Genomic DNA, 19945 nt, shown 5'->3' on the forward strand with positions numbered 1-19945 from the left:
ATTTAGTCAGTCTAACCACACTTTATAGAGCCTTCAGTTTGCATAGCAAGAGAAGAAAGAAGGAATGCATGAACCTAAACATTTCTGTCACAAAGTTTGACTCCTGTGTCTGAATGTAGCCATAATTAAGTGTATTTGAGTTCTTTTTAATACTTTAGTGGTACTAACTAAAACACACAATGCTGTTGGTTGAAAAGCAACTGCTTTGTCATTTGTTTACTCATCGGACGTTAGACTGAATTTCCTGTAATTGTAAATTGTTCATTTATATAAAACTGCTATTGGAACTCATAATGATTTTTCCATTGCAGGAAATGCTCTCATTAAATGTGGGGAAACACAAAAGCGAATTGGAGCAGCAGATAGAGAACTAATTCAGACAGCTGCAATAAACTTCCTTACTCCTCTAAGAAATTTTATAGAAGGAGATTATAAAACAATTACTGTAAGTTGAGTAATAAAGTACCTCCTAACTGGAATTTAAATAGTTTGAAATGCTCCTGTAACTATGGAATATTGGGGGGGGGGGGAGGCAAGAGGATTGATGTTTTCTGTGCTATCAATTAAAATTGAATCAAAGTTTGTTCTACTCTGAACAACAATCTTCCTCAACTTTTCCAGAAAGAACGCAAATTATTACAAAATAAAAGATTAGATTTGGACGCTTCCAAAACTAGACTGAAAAAGGCAAAGGCAGCAGAAGCTCGAGCTGCAGTAAGTAAGATCTCTCCCTTTTTCTCTAAACATTCAAAATATATTTGGCTTTCTTTCTAGTATTTCATTTCAGCTGCTTTGAAAGCCACATTATATTCTTTAACTGACAGTATTTTAGTACATTTAAATTGTTGCCTTTCTAAATCTAAAAACACAATAATTTACAAAGAAATTATATTTGTGTCCCAGTTTGTAACAAAATACAAGCCACACAAATCTAGACTTTTTGTCCTTTAGATTCCTTAGGATCAGCATAACACCTCCTCAGCTGTTGCTCCATATTATGAAGAAAATAACTGGGAATACTGGGTCTTGTGGAAATGCTGTGTGCTGAGTACATAGTTGTGTCATTTTTATTAGCAAGAACTGTTTGGGTCATGTTGTAGTAAATTACTGCTGGTGCTAACTCATGTCTAGCAGTAGTTCACTGTTTTGGGGGTTAACTGCTCTATATCCATTTGGGTAAAAGAAGCCTTTCTTTTCCATGAATCCCTGTACTTATTATAATTTTTAAAAATGTTTATTGGCTGCCATTCTTCCTTATAGAGTTCAAGGTGGCTTGCTTACAGCATAGATAAAACACATAACTTGGGAATGTTGGACAAATATTAGGCTACTCAAAGATATTTAGAAAGGAAAGGGCATTGAGAACTCAGACGGTGGAGTGGGCATAAATATGCCGCTGTAGTGTTATAACTTTGGAAAAGAGGGAACACTGTGGGCGGGGGAGGAAAACATTCTGCATTGATTGTTGCTTGGTTAGGTATTTGTGGCCAGGAGAACTGATTATACAATATTATAGTGAACTCCACTTCCTTGATTGGTTTTTACTGATAACAAGCTATGGTGGTCCTGAATACATCAGTCTTAAAAACAAGTTTTTGCTTTTGCACTTTCCCATGTGTGCCTGAACTCTTTTTGAGTTAGTTAAAACTTTCTTTCACGGGATTATTCTTGCCATGGGGAAAAGTACATATGCTCTGAGTGTGCCTGTTATTTGTGGTGTCTGGCTGTGTATGTGGCTCACAAGATTATCCTGTAAATACAGTCCTCCAGGCTATTTTTGGATTGCCACTATTTGCATTTCCATATTGTAACTCTTTCATAATTTGTTGTGGACTGGGTCATTGAGGAAAGCAAGTTCTGTTGATGTAAAACAAAGTGCAAAGAGTTAAATCACTAGTTTGGTAAATTATAACTTGAAGGTTGCATTGAGGGGTTTTTAATTTCTTAGTTATTTAAACAAGTTAAAAGCCATATAAATACTCAGTTGGTTGAATCTTAAATCTTCTATTTTTTCAGAGAGCACTTCCACTTGTGCAAGATCTTTTTTGTTGTTGCTAATTATCTTTTTCCATTGTAGTACCTTGTTCTGTTCCCCTAGCCCATAATGTATTTGGGGGGCACAGCAGGCCTCAGCAGGAAGAGAAAAACTTCTGTTTCACAAATGCAGCTACACTTGTGGAGTTCCAGATATAACTTTTTCTGTCCTCTTAATTCATAGAATGATGTTTGTATTGATCTAAACATTAAGCTAATATCTGTCTTATTTTCTGTGCCATACAACTATGAGATCAGCCTTGTATTATGTAATTTGCTTTATATATAACACAACTTTTGTCTTTATGTGCTTTAAGCAATTAAACCTGTCTCCACCTGAAGAAAATAACATTATGGTAAATGTTTCTTACATGCTCAACTTGCTGCATGTAAAATGGCTAAAGGTTTGTTGGCCTCTTGTCTTCATAACATTTCTTCAAGTGTTTCCTCTTGCTTACTCCCTTATTTTGTGTTTTCAAACATCTGGAATGAAGGACTAGATCAAATTATGTGTTTTGTTTCTGATGGTCTAAAGTTGTGAAGCAATAAAGCTAATATTGGACTATGCTGTTTTATTACATTTGGATTCTGCCTTTAGTCAGAGGATCTTACTATGACATATCTGGGCTTAGCAAATTCATGTAGTAAATTTTCTCTTCACAGGTTTTCCTGAAATACCATATACTAAAGCCAATAAATTGTTCATTGATTTATTCTTTTAGTGAACAACTTTAGAATTGATGCTCCACTATAGTTAATACTGCAGTTAAAACTTCTGAATTGCAATTTGAAGGTCTCTAATTTTGCTTGCCTCTTTCTTTCCAAAGTCAAGACAAGTAATCCTTAAAACCAGTACACATTAATGGCCCGTAAGCATGTTTTTTTTTTCTCAACTCCTGAATTATCAGTGAAATTCTGTAGCCATGCTTCAGTATATGTCTTTGCAACAAACAAGAACAGCGGCTTGAATTCACCCAACCATGAATGGAGAGAGAAGCTCCAGGGAGAGGTCTCTGTTGCTATTTCTCTTACTGTAGCATCCTAAGCCTAGCTCCCTCCCCCCACCAAAAAAAAAAAGTGTCTGAGTTTGTGGAAGCTCAAGAAAGGAACAAGGGAGTTGATAGGCGTTCCACAAACTTCTTCACAGGATCTTGAGCTATATGTGTCACTGATTTCTGCAGGAGCTATCCCTCAGAAGTGACTTTGCAGGACTCTTACAAAGTTACAGTAGAAGGAGGCTAAAATTCCTTGATCAAACTGCTCTGTTCCCAGATAATTAGATCCATACTACTATATACAATGTAGTAAAAGGGAGTTCTCTCTTGGGATTAGCTGAACTTTTAAATTTCTGATTTGACCTGAAGGAAGGCATGGATAGCAAGAGAAATCACTGATTCTTTCCATTATCATTTGTATATACTGTGTTCAAATAGCCTTTTGTCATATAGCATATTTTTGGATAAACTCCATTAATGCATCTATTCATAATTAGATAATGGTAGCAGTTCTTCTAAAACTGTAGCCCTTCTGTGCAGTATTTTTAGTTGTGTTCTTCTAAATCTTAGTCTATTTCTGTTCCACTTTGTCTAATCTTATGGACACTTAACCTTTTATATATAAGAAGCTAATTTACTGTAGTGACTTACAGCAGAAGGTAATCATAGTGAAAGATCGCTCTTGATGCTTTATCTTGTAAACATATTGTAAGAGTAGCTGGGAGATAAGATGGATTCATAAAGGTTTTAGCCAACAATGAGAGCCTTTCCTGTGGCTCCTTTATGTAATGAGCAAATAAGTAGAACATGGCAGTTTGCCACATTAAAATTCTTCACGCTATTCTTTCTTCACCTTTTTATGCAAACAAGATTTGGGCAGAGGAAGTGTCAAAAGTAAGTAACCTAACTGAAGCTGTTAATTAAATAATTTGAATATGATCTCACATTTCATTAGGTCTTCCTTTGCCCTGTATCAAAGGACTATTACTATTAATCTGATATAGTTTGAAGTGGTAAATGGTAAGCAAATTGGTCTGCACAATTTGTGGATAATTAACTGCCAGCAAAGAGAAGATTTCTGTATGCAACTAGAGTTTCTTTTACAAACAGTACAGTTTCTTTCTTTTTTTTAAAGTCATACATGAGAGTTCTCTGCATTTGTATGTGAAAGATCTGTACTGTATTTTGGTGACTGAGAAGGTAGGCAAACAATTGCCTTACATATAGAGAAATGATAGTTTGCATCCACTGTATGCAAGGTTTGCCAGGCTCATGAAAGAAGTGTCTTATGCTGGCATGACATGGTACACTTGGCTGAGTGGCCTGATGGGATACAGTCCCATGAACATTGCCCAACTTAAATTTTCTTGTGGCTTTAATACAAAGTTTGAGGCACTTTATTCTGTAGTACTCTACAGGGTTTAAACAATCTCTGAGTTTTGTTTTTGTACAGCTATATAAATATTTTATTTTAGTGCTTATGCATTATGCTTATGCATGTGTTTTGCCCATATGCAGCATAATTGCTTTTCAGCTTTCTGTTAAATCTTGTTATGTGTCTTACAGTCTGAACAGGAAGTCAGGATAGCCCAAAGTGAGTTTGATAGGCAAGCTGAAATTACTAGACTTCTCCTGGAAGGCATCAGCAGTACACATGTAAGTACTGAATAGAAAAGAATAAACTGACTGTTTTAATTGTTTGTAAAAGATGGTTTATATACTTTATTGATTTATTAAAACAGTTAAATTCTGATGTCCTAGTTTCCCTTGTGTACTTGTATTACTGACTTGAAACTCCCTAAATGGAAACCATATTACATGAGGCTTTATAGAATGGCACTGACTCTGAAATGAAAGTATTCCCTGCCATAAAACTGTACATCTTCCCATCAGCACCAATAATTCTATAATGATATCTGTAGTCTTACTCTTATATGGTTATTAATAGAAACACTTTCCTGTCAAATACCTTTTATCCAGCTCATAAGCTACTTTGCTATACTCAGCTCTTTTTAGGGTATTTGGTTTTGATGTGAAGGAAACTTGTAGAAGCAAAAGTACAATAATCTTGCTACCCAAACCCATCTAGCAAAGTATATTGTCTACAAAATTTTGTGCTTATAAATGTTAACCTCTGAAGTGCTACAAAGATTAAATCTTTTCTTGTATTAAAAAAAATAAGACGTGTGTTTATGGTTTAATTAAAAAAAATACCCCCACAAAGAAACACAGCTCTGAACATGGATTGTATATTTTGAACTAAGATATTGATGGCCCCTAACCTCATCTTGTTCTCAGTTTGAAACCCAGATGAAGATCTTATAACAATTTAAACTGCTTTTGCACATGAAAAACCCTCCATATAGCATACAGTAAATTATAACAAACATTAAATCAAAAAGAGTAGTCTCCAGGGCTAGATAGAGATCAGATAAAATTAAATAAAATCATAGAAATCCTTCTTAAAAGTTTTGAATTCTGAAATGAAAATGATGTACACGCCTCACAGATTTCTCTGGGGAAGGTATTGCATAAATGGGTCACCACATTTGAAACAGCGCCTGTTCTGGTCCCTGACTAATTTCTAACACCTGGTGATGGGCCTTAAATGCAGAATTTAAAAACTGGCAAGTCATTCAAAAACGGTGATCCCCATTTGTTTGGGGCTTTAGATGTCAAAACAGTACGTTGAATTGTGCCTGGAAACATGCTGGAAGCCAGTACAGAGCTTTTAGTGGTGGCAAGAGATGCTAAAATTGGTGTATGTAATAGTAAACTAGCTGATGGTTCCAAGCAGTTCAAAGGCTATTTGAAATAATGCATTATAGTACTCTAGGTGGATGTTACAGGAGCATGGGTAACTAACAGGAATGGTGAAGTCTTTTGCATCCTAAGTATAAGATATGAAAATTCAAAGCTAGAGCTCTGCTGGGCAGGACACTTGGTAAGAGGGATTAAATACTTATAGGACACAATAGTGCATATTGTGCTGTGATGGACTGCACTTTGAAAACTCATAAGTGATGTATAAACGTGTGACAAACTGGGAAGGGTTAATGCCACAGCGCCAGAGAGCCTCTGACTGATAGGCTGCTCAATGGATTTCATTTGAGGATCACTGAAGATTCTTACTCGGCCAGAAAAAGGGATAGGTCTTCTAGTTTAGAGATGTAATCCCCTGGTCAGTGGAGAAGAGATAGCTCCAAAGAGAAGAGTGATCCCTGGTTCATTTAAAGATGGAATTTGGGTAGTTGCTATAGTATCCCTGCCTTGTGAAATTAGGTCATTTAAACATAAGAACTTATACTGGAGTGTCTAGCAGATACTGAAACTAAAGACTTTCTGAAAATACTCTCACTTGCTAGAAACATATTAGCTGGAGTTCGTGAATTTACTAAGTTACCTCAGGTTTATTATTGATTTACCTCATACATTTTACCCGATTTTACCTCACTTTTTCTCTTCCACATTGAATACTTTAAAAAAAAATTTTTTTTAGAAGCCCTTGGTATGCTATTTTCAAAACTATAGTTTCAGAAGGGGGTCTTGTCTCTTCTCTCAAGTTTATGGGCTGAGCCAGCATCAAAATATAATAGCATAACATGGTGGGACAGCCATTAACCTTCAAATATGAAAATAGGTACAAACAACAACCTTTACTGGCATAACTTGAAAATAGGTAAAAAGGGCTGCTCAACTAGAAAGGAAGGAAAAATGGAGGGAAAATCTGGCACATGAGAGGGCAAGACTGCCATACTTGCTTTCCATCATTTACAATGATGCTGTACTGGGTTAAGTACATGGGATAAGTTAATTCTACCTAGGTCTTCCTCCCAGGTCTCAAGTAACAGGCCAGGTTAGCACTCTCATCCAGAACAAAATCCTGGATGTGAGATTCTTTTGAATGTATCAGTCAGGCATGTAATTGTAGGATCTAAGATTGTTGACACTGCAGCCTGGGTGAACACATGAAGTTGCCTTAAACAGAGTGAGACTTTTGGTCTTCCATGGGCATTTCTATGCTAACTAGAGGCAGCCTTTTTGTCTCAAGAATTCATCTTTCACATTTTCTACCTTCATCCTTTTAAAACTGAAGGTGTGAGGGATTGAACATGAGGCCCTCTGCATGAGAAACAAATGCTTTAGCACTAAGTTATAGCTCTATCCTATAGAAGGCTGATGGAAGGCAGAAAAATAGGAAATATGTTTTAATTATCTAATCTTCCTTCCTCACATAATTTATGAAATGAGATTGAGTAACATGAATGAAAATCAGTTTCACTTCTTTTTACAGAGATGTTATTGAAACTCAGCACTCCCATCCCTTACTCTCCTGTGGGCCTTTTGCCTCTCCTGTCACTAGAGAAAGCCTGCTGCTGGTTCTATTGCTGCTTTGGGGTCATGGCAAGCATTGGAGAAATACATGCACATACACAGAAATAGGATGCTTTGCTCAGCAGTTGGAAGTTTTAACTCAAAGGATAGGTGAAATGAAAAGTTATGGATATTATCTTGACTTGGCTGAGCAACAACAAGGGAGACTGGAAAATGATAAATTTTTTTGGCTGTGGCTTCTAGCTGCTACTGCTTCTGTCCTCAAGCACTTTTCTTTGAAGGAGTCTAGGGCAGGAGGATGAGATATAGAAGATATTATGATTTATATACCACACACTCAATTTGTGGGTTCACAAAGGCAGCTAGCAACTATAAAAACACAAGCTTTCATTTTTGTACTAATAAAAGTTACAAACTAAACTCTCAATCCAACAACATTAACATTTGAGTTACTTACTGGGCCTTTTTGTTTGTCTTTAAGGCTTATAATTCATTGAAATTCTGAGTTGAAGTGAAACCTGGAATTCACTTCAAGTATCCCCGTGACTTTCAAATTAATGCTAAACAATAGCATTTTATGTAACTCTTTGAACTTCGCTGTGTTGCAGGCCCATCATCTTCGTTGTCTAAATGATTTTGTAGAGGCTCAGATGACTTACTATGCACAGTGTTACCAATATATGTTGGATCTTCAGAAACAACTTGGAAGGTAAGTGGTTTTGCATAATTCCTTTCTTAAGTGGACAATGAATATTGGTAGATGAGAGTAGTCTGTTAATGAAGGCTAATGTAGGATAGACAAAGTTTGAGTCCAGTGGCACCTTTAAGATCAACAAAGTTTAATTCTGGATATGAGCAGCACAGCTACCCGCCTGAATCTGTCTTCATGGAGGACAGACAGTTAAGGGAAGTTTCCAAGTTAATACTGCCTGACTTCATATTATTGACAAGACAATTTAAATCAAAAAGTTAATAGTGATCAGAAATTAGCGTGCAGCAACGTTTTTATAATTCTGCTGCAGTGATTTCTCAAGTGCTTTAGGAAATAGCCATAGACTGATCACAGTATTGAGGCAGCATAATCTAATGCTATGTATTCTGGGTCAGCTCCATTCATCTGATTAGAGTCTTTGAAAATCTCCTTTTGTAATCTGTTACAATCAGTGTTCCCTCTAAACTGTGCATGTGAATGGCCACTCATCAACGCAGGAAGCCCTGCTTAGCAGCAATCTGCAGCCATGCAGGGTCTTGCTCTCTCGTTGCCCATTTTAAGATTACAGAAGTTATGTTCTGCTCAGGATGTGACATGCTCATAAGGGGGGAAAAACAGAGGGAACATTGCTTATAACCTGGATGATTACCACTGTAGCATCTTTCTGATGGAACAGTTTACCAGAGGAAGTTAGGAAAGCTGCACACTTCTATCCTCCCTGTGACTGTTTCCCCTGAGCTAACTGAATCTATTGTCAAGAGGTGGATGCCTGTTATCTTTATTTTCATTCATCAGCAACTCTGGTAGAATGCCTAATATGTGGGTCAAAGCAACAATTATGTCAATTTATTTAAGAACGAGCTTCCATGTTGCCAATAGGTCTGCTTTCTGTAACTGAGAAGCTGTATGCCAGCTGTCTTTGTAAGAAAATAAAAGTTGGCTGGATGACACCAGAATTCTGGGCAATGACCCAGTTGATTTTATCCCAGGTCACTCTACTTGGTGTTAGCGCATCTAGCAGAGAAATTTAGTAGAAGGGCAACTGTTAGTAGTTTTTAAATGGTTCTTCAGTCAGCTTTTGATTCTCTTTCAAGGGAACTTCTTTGGATGAAATTTGCAAAGCCTGCACTGGAAAAGAGACTGTTAGACATATGAAATCTTTTTTTCTCACACACTTTGTTCAAGTTCACTGCTCCAGTAAAGAGCACCTCAATATTTAATTTATTTTGATTTATAGTTTGCTGTTCTCATTGGGTCTCAAAGGTGGATTAAAATATAACAGAACTATTCAATCAATCAGCAAGCAGATTACAAAATATAATAACATTTGAGTTTAATAAAGATTCTAGTGGGGTTTCTAGTGGGGTTTTATCCTGGAAGGAGAAAAAAAAATCACATTATCCCTAATAAGGTCACCTCCCAAGCCGATTCATTACATCACAGCTCTACTTCTGTGAATATGCCCTCCTGAACAATTTTGATCTGCAAATTTTGTGAAATGATAGAAGCATGGAAGATTTCTTATTGGTCTCTGGCAGACTTTTCTACGTGGCAGCCACAGAAAATTTGCATGAATAAGCAGTTGCTGATTTTACCTGTTTGTGGGGTGGCAATTTCAGAAGGATTTGCTGTAGTAAGCAAAGCTGTCACAGTAGACCATAGTAAGAGGTAGTCCTGCAGGTATGCAATTTTATGCCATTAAAGGCTTTGTTACCTTGAATTGAGCCTTGTACATGATTGGTAATCACTGTAGTATCTAAGAATGGGAATGTTGTATCAATTCGGTTTAGCATCCAGTAGTATTTGGTCCTCAGCATTCTGTACCAGCTGATGTTTCTAGGTTATCTTTAAGGGAAACTCACGTAGACTGCATAGGCTTAGCATTCAGGTAACTGTAGTTTGGAGCCACATGGCCATGTCAGTTGACTCAAGGGTTAGGGGTGCATCTTCCAAGCTAAGTGAAGTTGGTAGAAACCTCCCCCCCCCTTTTGCAACCTCATCAGCTTGCTCCTCTAGCAATAAAGCTGGATCCAGAAACATCCCTTGGTTCTTAAGAGTCAGAGAGAGACAGATGGGCCTCATCAAGTGTGGGGAGTCCCATATCCTTCAGGGCTGTGGCCTTTCCAGTTTCCTCCATTTTCTCAGGATCATTTTCAGCTTGTTTACCTTTAGCCATTTAAACACAACAGTCAGGCATTGCTTTAGATAGACTATAGCAGAGGTGGCCAACGGTAGCTCTCCAGATGTTTTTTTTGCCTACAACTTCCATCAGCCCCAGCCAGCATGGCCAATGGCTGGGACTGATGGGAGTTGTAGGCAAAAAACATCTGGAGAGCTACCGTTGGCCACCTCTGGACTATAGAATCATCAGGCAGTTTGTGTGAAGAAATATAGAGCTGAGTGTGATCATTATATTGATGACTATTCTAAAACTGAACAATTCCTCCCAAGGCCTTCACATACAGATTGAGTAGCATGGGTAAGAAGGATGAATCTTGTGGAATCCCACAAGCCAAGAAGGATGAATCTTGTGGAATCCCACAAGCCATGCCCCCAAACTGTAGAAAACTTGTTCCCTACAGCAGCCTTCTGAGTCATACCAGTAAGGAATGAGGGAAACTAATCCAGCCACAGTCTACTTCGGCTTCCAAACATCTTAACCCTCCCAAAGGAAAAAAACCCACTACTTTGGCATAGGAGTCAACATGACCCCACATAACAGCAAAAAGCAGTGGAAACCTGATAGTTCTGTCGTCTCAATTAGCTACTAAGAAAAAAAATCAGGACTCAAGAATAACTTCCTTCAGAAATGCAGGACAGAGGAGAATAAAATATGGAATTGGGGTCAGAAATACCCCTAATTGAAAAGTCAAAACTCCACAAAAATGTAAATGGGGTCAAATTGACCCTACCATTTTTAAAGCAGAAGATACAGTTGGGAATCTATAAAACTGTTTATTTTAAGAAAACAATCATTTTTAACCATTACAACATTGAAACTTAATATGATAATAGTGGAACAACAAATAAGGACAAAGGGAAGCAATTAGCTCAGAAAACAGGTGGCTGGGGCCACAGGTGAATAGTTCAGTGGACAGGCAACTATGGGTCATCTAGAGTAACTTCCCCCTGTAAAGGTGATATGGTCAAATCAGAGGTTTGGAAAATTTGAAGGTGAACAGTACTTCCCTCACTCCAGATATGTAAAGTTGAGAAGATCACTCTGAGGCTTGCAAAATTTGAAGGACAAGGGAAAGCAATTAGCTCAGAAAACAGGTGGCCAGGTGTCATCCAGAGTTCCATGCTTCATGGCTCCTTCAAGTCTGGAAAATGTAGGTTCAGAGGATACCTACAAACATGTCCGGGCTTATCCTACTGGCGGATAAAACAACCCCATTTCCAAAACTGCAGTACAGTTCAATTTGAGCTTTTCTCTGTGTCTATGAACATGAGGGAAGCATTGACAGAGCACAGACACAGGGCTTTAACCTGCTTCTTCTACATATTCAACAATTCAGGTTGCAAAGAGTGGTTTCCAACAACCCCCAATTCCAAAAGTGGTGTAAAATCTCAAAGCCAAAAAATGTTTATGGATATAAATTATGAGGGATTTTTTGTTTTGTTTTCATTGCTTGCTCCACATTTCAATAAAATGGAGTTAGTCCATCTATTTAAACATAGGAACATTTTTTCAGTATTTGTTGGAGGAAATAGAAACCCCAGTAACGATTATGCATAGTGGTTTCATTTTCAAGCCAAGTCTCAACCCAATTCGGAGCCCCCTACCTCCCAGCACCTTAGGCAACCGCCTAGTTTGCCTAGTAGGCAAGCCGGCCCTGATCTCAGGTATTCATTCAGCTGTATACTTGTTCTTTTCCTATTTAATCTGCATTTATGCATTCTGATTCTCATTATTAAACATTGATTCCCATTTTTCAAAATCAGTTGCCCTAAAATAAATATTTTATATGCTGATGATGCAGTCACTTTTTTCCCCTCAAGCCAGATTGGGTATCTTGTGTGCACCAGGAATTTGTGAACTGCTGTAGAAATAAGTTATGATAAATTATTTATAAGACTGAAGTTACGGTCTTTGCTGTATAGTCTAAGTATATGTGGTATGTAGATGAGCATTTATTGGTGCAAGTACAGTCCTATAAGTATTTGGGCATTATATTTTATTCTTCTGGTAAATGAAGTGTACATCTCCCATCATACTCAAGGGAATGCCCAAACAGTATGCTTAAACAATAGTTGCTTCTGTTATGTCAAAAGCACTTTGTTCTTAGAATCATAGTGTTGGAAGGGGCCATACAGACCAACTAGTCCGACCCCCTGCTCCATGCAGGATCAGTCTAAAGCATCTCCAACAAATAATAATCATTAGACAGCCTTTATTGGCATGCATAGACCTATACAATAGAAGGTCGCCCAAATTATGAGAATAGAGTCCATACAAAATAAGATTAGAAGAATAAAATAAAAACAGAAATAACAGCATAATAAAATCTAATACAGAGTATCACATATCAGGGTATGTAACCATATGAAGAAACTTTGCTACTATTTCAGTTATTTCAATATCTAGGTTATTAAGCAAGAAAAGAACCTTTAAATCATCAGAAGTCTCTAGGAGTGGGGCTAATATGGGATATAAAAAGGCAAATAAAAAGGACACTGACGAAGAACATGGGAGACAGTTTCTACACAGTCCTTCTTACAAGGACACCACCTGCTAGAGTAAGGAATCTCTTGGAATCTGCCAAATAAAATGGCTGTGGGAAGAGCATTAAATATGTCCAAGGAGAAGACTCTGCGCATGTTTGGAGCTAGGAGTTGATATGCAGCTGGGAAGCTTGGATTTCGAACTATCCCTAAATTTAAGGGAGAGCAGGTTCTGTTGGCAAGGCTATAGAGAGTTTGTAACTCTGAACCCAATAGACTAGATTTTATTTTTTAAGAAACCTCAGACTTAAAGCATGGTTAAAGATTCTAAGGATAAATTCAGGGAATTTATTTTGGCTTCAATGTAAGATAACCAGCTAGAATTGACAGAATTGAGGATTTGGGGCAAGAAGCCTTCAGTTTTTAACAGTCACAGGAAGGTGTTATTGCAGGAGGCAAAGCTCCTCTCCTTAGGCCAGAGTGAGTGACCCCTTCAGGTCAGTATACTGGGAAGAGCCAGCTAGCAGACACAGGTCTGGTTTGACACAAACCACATGAGGAGTGAATTTGATGTTTGCAGTGTGTGTGTGTGGGGAATTGGATCCTCCCCTTTCACTTGCAGAAATGCTCCAGCACATAGAAACTTGTCAGGATTGTCTTTGCAACCATGAAGGGTAGAGATATGTGCTTAATTGCAGAAGACCATAAAGCAGCTGCTTGAATTTGTTTCCTGGGGAGAAGTCCTACATGTTTAAAACGGTACAGAGTGTCAGTTGCTAATCAAATGGGGTGCAGTAGAAATAGAATGGTGTGGCTTCTCAGATTATTACTCTGCATCAGTAACAGATAGGTGCAACCATATTTTCCTCATGGGATATATTTTAGGTGTTTAAATGAGCATATTACACTGCAAATTTAAAAATACTTGGTTTGAAAGACCATGCTTTTCTAAGCTCTAGATAATGTTTAACATTGTTCCTCTTAAGATGACACTTACGAAGATAAAAAGGCTTAGGTACTGCTTAGATTTCGAGGTAGAGTGTAACAGATGGTTAATAGTAACTGGTAAGAATCATAGCTGAGCTGCTAATTGAAGGCTCATTACAAGTTAGTAATTATGGTATGTGCTAAGCTGAGCCAACATTTGTTTTTTTCACAGCTTTCCATCTGCAGTCCTTGCCAACCATAACCAGTCATCTTCAACTTGTGCACCAAGTAGTTCTACCACTACACCCTCTGCTTCTGTTACAGCTTCGCTGTCTTCAATAAGCAATTCAGCAGCATCTTCATGCTTTGTTGAACAGAAGTCCTCGAGTGGCAGCAGAAAAGCCAGAGTGCTTTATGATTATGATGCTGCAAATAGCAGTGAATTATCTTTACTTGCTGATGAGGTATGCTTTTTCTAGCTTTAAGTTGTAGCTCAAAGTAACATCTGAATATTCCAAGAACTAAAGGTACATGAGAGCAAAGCTGCTAGCAGTTTGGCAGCATCAAAGGGCATGAACATAAGTAGCCATTTTCCCTTACAGTGAAGCTGTGCACCGTCAGGACTAAAGCAGTAAGGGAATAAGGGTTATCAGATAATTGTATCACTCTTGATATGCTTTTAAAACATATTACAGTTCATTTAAAAACTTGGTAGTTCCCTGACCTGGATAGCCCAGGCAAGCCCACTCTCATCAGATCTTAGAATCTAAGCAGGGACAGCTGTGGTAAGTACTTGGATGGGAGACCTTGGAATATCAGTTGTCAGGAGGCGGGGGCAGGCTTTATCCAACCACCTCCCTTAATATCTTCCAGGGCTCTGGTAGGGGTCAGTCACCAGAGGTCACCATGACTTCCAGATGTGCATACACACTCACACATGCACCCCCCATATAAATACAAAATACAGAAAACCCCTCAGTAGTTAAATAAACATTAAGCATACAAAAATGAGCAGCATTAAAACATCCAGTAAAACTCATAAGAAAGCATCCATGAATAAAAGATGAGATCTTAAATTCATTGTTAAGGAACAACAGCTGTAAAAGTGAAACCATCTGTTATAGTGTGTCATACAGTAGGGGCCTGGGAGGGCCTTCTACTGGCTGCCACCACTCTGATAAGGGTCTGTATGGAGGGCCCAGAACACCCAACTACCTTTGTCTTCCTTATTAATAAATACCTCTTAACTGTGACCAAGGAGGCGTGAGAACCCACGCAGTATAATAACAAAAAAGTTTATTATTAGTGCTCTAAAACAATAAGTGGGTGATAAAGAATTAGTGTTAAAGTGAATATGAAACAGCAAAGGTGGGTGCAAATAAAAGCCCTGATGCATTTAGCTATACAGTCTCTAATACCAACACTCACCCTCTTGGGTAAGGGATCCCTCCAACTACCTTCTCTCCTGCAGCCTTTTCCAGAGAAAACACACCTTGTCTGTGCTTGGCCCTTTTTATGCTCTCCTCCCAGGTCCCACACATCTCTGCTAGTTTCCCTCCTAGACAGGCTTCTCTGGGGCCTGCAGGCCTCACTAGGCTCAGGATCATGACATAGGGGATATCCAGTGTCTTGAATTTTACCTGAGCAAACTAGCAGTCAGTGAAAATCTTTTTAAAACTAATCATATATATTCTCTATACCTCCTGGTTGGAGACAACATTACCACAGTATTTTAGCTACTTAATGTTTTCAGATAGGCCCAAACTAGATGTTGGTGTAATTCATGATTGCCACAGGAACTTGCAGCTGTACATACGTTAGCTGCAGGTTAGCTGTAGGAACTCTTCTGAAACACTACAGGACTTCTGTTTGGATCAGGACCATCGTGCAGGGGAAAGAAGGGGCTTAAGGCATCTTGCCCCCTGCTCTATTTTTGTAACTCAAAACAGTCAGAAAGGAAATGTTAGGGGAGTGCCCCCTGTTACCATCAGAGGGTGCTGCATGTGTGCTGAATACTTGCATGTATTCAGTGTAGTTCAGTAATAGGCAAAGCGTGTCTTCCAGGGCCATTTTGGGTCAGGAAGATGGTGGAGGAAGTGAGAAGGCTATAAACCTTCCACAGTCTTAACCCCTCACCCTGCCAGTGTTGATGATATTACATTAATCCAACCTGGCCTCATGAATATCTGTGGGTAGACTCTGCCTGTCAAAGGCCACAGCTGTACTCCAGCTGAAAAGTGGTGAAAGGTGCTACATTCTCCAGAAGGGCCCAGAACACTCTGTCTCCAAGCTCCAAGCACCTCTGTCTCCAAGCTCAGATCTAATTATGTCTGCAAGTTGTGAACCGATGTGGGGATACAGGGATCTGCCTTGCAGTGGCTGACTTCCTTTCTCCAAGATCGGGGACAAAGGGTGGTGATAGGGGAGGAAGCATCCCAGAGGCACCCCCTTAGTTGCGGGGTGCCGCAGGGAGCGGTCCTATCCCCGATGTTATTTAATATCTATATGCGCCCCCTTGCCCAGATAGTCAGGAGGTATGGACTGGGTTGCCATCAATATGCGGATGACACCCAGCTCTACCTAATGATGGGTGGCCAGTCTGACTGTACCCCGGAAAATCTAGACCTGGCATTACAAGCCGTGGCCTCCTGGCTCAGACTGAGTCGGCTGAAATTGAATCCGACGAAGACGGAGGTTCTCTACCTGGGTCGGGGCGGTCCGGGGAGAGAGATCCAGCTGCCGGCCCTTGACGGGGTGCCACTAATACCGGTCCCCAAGGTCAAGAGCTTAGGCGTGCTCCTCGAGTCCTCCCTTACAATGGAGGCTCAGGTGGCAGCCACTGTTAGATCTGCCTTTTTCCATCTTCGGCAAGCACGGCAGCTGGCCCCTTACCTGGACCGCAGCGACCTAGCGACGGTAATCCATGCTACGGTCACCTCAAGAATAGATCACTGTAATGCTCTCTACATGGGGCTACCCCTGACACTAACTAGTGCAGAACGCTGCGGCACGGCTGTTAATGGGGCTACCACGACGGGAGCACATTCGGCCAGTGCTGAGAGAGCTGTACTGGTTGCCTGTTGTGTTCCGAGTTCGCTTCAAGGTGTTGGTATTAACCTTTAAAGCCCTTTATGGTCAGGGACCTGCCTATCTACGGGACCGCCTTTCCCCATATATCCCCCAGAGAGCACTGCGATCAGGGACAAAAAATCTGCTGTCTGCCCCTGGCCCAAAAGAAGCCAGGCTATCCGCAACAAGATCTAGGGCCTTCTCGGTGGCAGCACCAGAACTCTGGAACACCCTCCCAGAAGCTATAAGGGCCCTGCGGGATTTGTCGGCGTTCCGCAGGGCCTGTAAGACCGAACTGTTTAGGCAGGCTTTTCTGGTTGACTGAAAATGGGCTGCCACCGGACATCCTACAGAAGCTGGCGGTCATAGTCAGAACCCAATACCGCCAGACCAGATTGAGATAGCGTAATAGTTTTTAACCTGATAAATGTATTATGGTTTTATATGTTTTATGGAATTGATTGTTTTTATGATACTGTAAGCCGCCCTGAGTCCGCTTGCGGAGAGGGCGGGATATAAATGTAAAGTAATAAATAAATAATAAATAAATAAATAAATAAATAAAACTAGCTACAAAAGGAGTAGTATAGCCCCCATTCTATAAATCCCTGTTTAACCCTATTGTCAGCCAACAGGTCCTCAGTTTTACCTATGTTGAGCTTCAGTTTATTGTCCTGGTTGAGTCCATTACCATCTCCAGACAACTAACTGTTCAGGATGTCCACTGTCCCCTTGACTCAGTTGAAATGGAAAAAGTATCAGGAGGGCTTTTGTTGATAGAACAGTGAATCATTTATGTTACATGAACACAACTTTGTTTGCTCCAGGGCATTGTTATCATCTGCATAGAATGTTTTTATTTTCCATAAATAGGTTTTTAATAGATATCATCAGTATATATAATTCTCAACATGGCGACATCTGTGAATACTTAAATTCAGAAATTGGAGCCATGAACAGATAAGAAAGATCTTTCTGCAAACCTGAGAAAAGCGCCAGGTTTGTAAAAAAAAAAAAATTGAAGTCTAAAAGAAAATAAATGCACTTGGGGGTTAACCACACACAATAATAAAAACAGCACCTGTGCCTTAATGACTTCTGCAGCGGCCATTGTGGGGATTACTAGGCAACCATACTGATATTGTCAGCCTTTAAGCCTTGATTTGTCAGAAATAACGGAAGAAGAGGTAGGGACCTTTGCAGGGCTGATTTGGCCTTTCAGGAAGAACTCATCAGTGCTAGACTTGGAGCAACTACTCACAGACCATACTGCTTAGGTAGTGTTCAACAACCTCACTGTGCAAGAGCCAGTGTGTGCAGTTGCTGGAGTTTCAGACTAGGATTTGGGAGACCTAAGTTTGAATTCTGACTCTGCTGCATAAACTTACTGGGTGACCTTTGGCCACTCATGCATTTCCAGCTGAACCTGCTTCACAAGGTTGTTACGAGGCAAAGAGAACAATACAAGCTTCATGGGGGTCACCATAGGGGAGAAATAGTGGAAGTTATAAATGTACATAATATAGCTAGAGATAGGCAGATAAATTTAGGTTGGCTGGTGTGTGGGAAGGAAAGAAGGAAGGGGATGTTTGGTCTTCAAGGACACAGGATAGAGGGAATGGTGGGAGAAGGGAACAGGGGAAAAGGAGAAAGCCCACCTCAGGTCCTTGTAAATTCCCCACTTGTATTACAAGATAACCACATGCCGTGTATTTTTATTTTTAGGTGATAACGGTGTATAGTATCCCTGGCATGGATTCAGACTGGCTGATGGGTGAAAGAGGAAATCAGAAGGGCAAAGTGCCTATTACGTACTTAGAACTGTTAAACTGAATGACCAGCTTGTATAAAACCTGTCGGTTATGGTGAGACAATATTTATATACAATTAACATTATATAACACAGGTTTCAGTGTCTTCCATGTTAAGTCTAAAATGACAAGAACACCACCTATTAAAAGTGGGCTTTTCTGCCAATTTTGTTGCATGGTGGAGACTCTGTTCAGATTTGTGCTTTTACTTAAGTGCCAAGAATGTTTTTCTTACAGAATTTTGTTTCTTCTGGTCTTTTTCACTAATAACAAATGTCTACTTTTGAGTAATCTAAATTGAAAGGAGGTGCTGTTTTCTACAGAACTTTTCATAATGACAAGCTTCTTCACAAACAATAAATTGTTAAATGATTTACTGCGGGTTTTTTGCCAGATTATTTTAACATCCGGTGTCCTAAATGACTATAGCTGTGCTCAGCAGAAGTCTGTAGCTTTGTTGATGTATTTAATTTGCAAAGCATTAAACACTTTCAGAAGGAAAGGCATTGTAAGCCTGAGGTCCATTTTGTTGTTGCTTTGTTTCCTTGTTCTTACTTCTTCCCTTTATTTGGCCTCCAATTGTAGCGAGGGAACATTGTTTCCAAACTTATAGAATTAGAATGAAGCTATTTGAAAGGAACTTTGCTGCCTTCCCCTTTATCCAGTCCCTGACTACCCCCTCTCCTAGCCATTTGTAAAGGTAAGTGGACCCTCAGGAACAGTGAGATGTGTTGCTTAGGGTGCTCCAAGTAGGAAGATGAAATTGGCATCAAACTTCCTCCCTCAATGAGCTGTTACTTTGTTTGTATGAAGGTTCATGTGCAGTCAAGTGAAATTCCCTACACCACATTCTCCTATGTCTTTAAGGATCCTGGTGGAGGGGGCACAGTAGGGTGGAAGAACTGAAGCTGGCAATGCCCTTTCTGTAATCTACTTTTAAAATATTGGATCCACCCATTGTTAATAAAATACTTCTCTTTTACTACATAACTACAGACTTGAGTGTAGGTTGGGGCTGCAGAATTCCTGATCTATCTGCTTATTCCTAACTTTTCTTTTTGAAAAGATCCATGTAATAGATTTTGTATTAGAAGGTCTTGAAGACTGAGCACATTTCCTTGAAATGGCTCACTTATAAAATTTAAAGGTTGTTTGAGAATTTGAACATGGAAGTAATTGTTTTCATTTAGTTATGAAATCTGTTGGGCACCAGGGCTCTAGAAAAAAGGATAGTGAGGATACAGTTAACCTTTATTGGAAACATGAATCTGTAAAAGCATATAGAACTTGCAGCTGTGTTAATACAATTGGTGAACTGAGCATGAGGTTGCAGAGGTAGTGGAGTGAATTATAATTTTCATCATTTCATCATTTCTTGCAGAGCTTTTTTTGCAGAA

General features: G+C 39.4%; 1 protein-coding gene across 4 annotated transcripts in view; it reads left to right on the plus strand.

Moving 5' to 3' along the window:
* The window catches only part of SH3GLB1 (SH3 domain containing GRB2 like, endophilin B1), a 28159-nt gene extending 9109 nt beyond the window's left edge, over positions 1-19050 (plus strand). The window contains exons 4-11 of one of the 4 annotated variants that reach the window (XM_060232144.1): positions 312-445; positions 622-714; positions 2352-2438; positions 3900-3923; positions 4596-4685; positions 7973-8073; positions 13901-14132; positions 18463-19050. In XM_060232144.1, coding sequence (XP_060088127.1) covers positions 312-445; positions 622-714; positions 2352-2438; positions 3900-3923; positions 4596-4685; positions 7973-8073; positions 13901-14132; positions 18463-18570 — 869 coding nt within the window. In that variant the 3' untranslated portion in view covers positions 18571-19050. The remainder of the gene's footprint in view (positions 1-311; positions 446-621; positions 715-2351; positions 2439-3899; positions 3924-4595; positions 4686-7972; positions 8074-13900; positions 14133-18462) is intronic. The other 3 variants (XM_060232145.1, XM_060232146.1, XM_060232147.1) reach the window with 3 other exon arrangements.
* The last annotated feature ends 895 nt before the right edge of the window (positions 19051-19945 follow it).

Source organism: Heteronotia binoei, chromosome 2, assembly GCF_032191835.1.
Source record: "Heteronotia binoei isolate CCM8104 ecotype False Entrance Well chromosome 2, APGP_CSIRO_Hbin_v1, whole genome shotgun sequence".
Taxonomy (NCBI): Eukaryota; Metazoa; Chordata; class Lepidosauria; order Squamata; family Gekkonidae; genus Heteronotia; species Heteronotia binoei.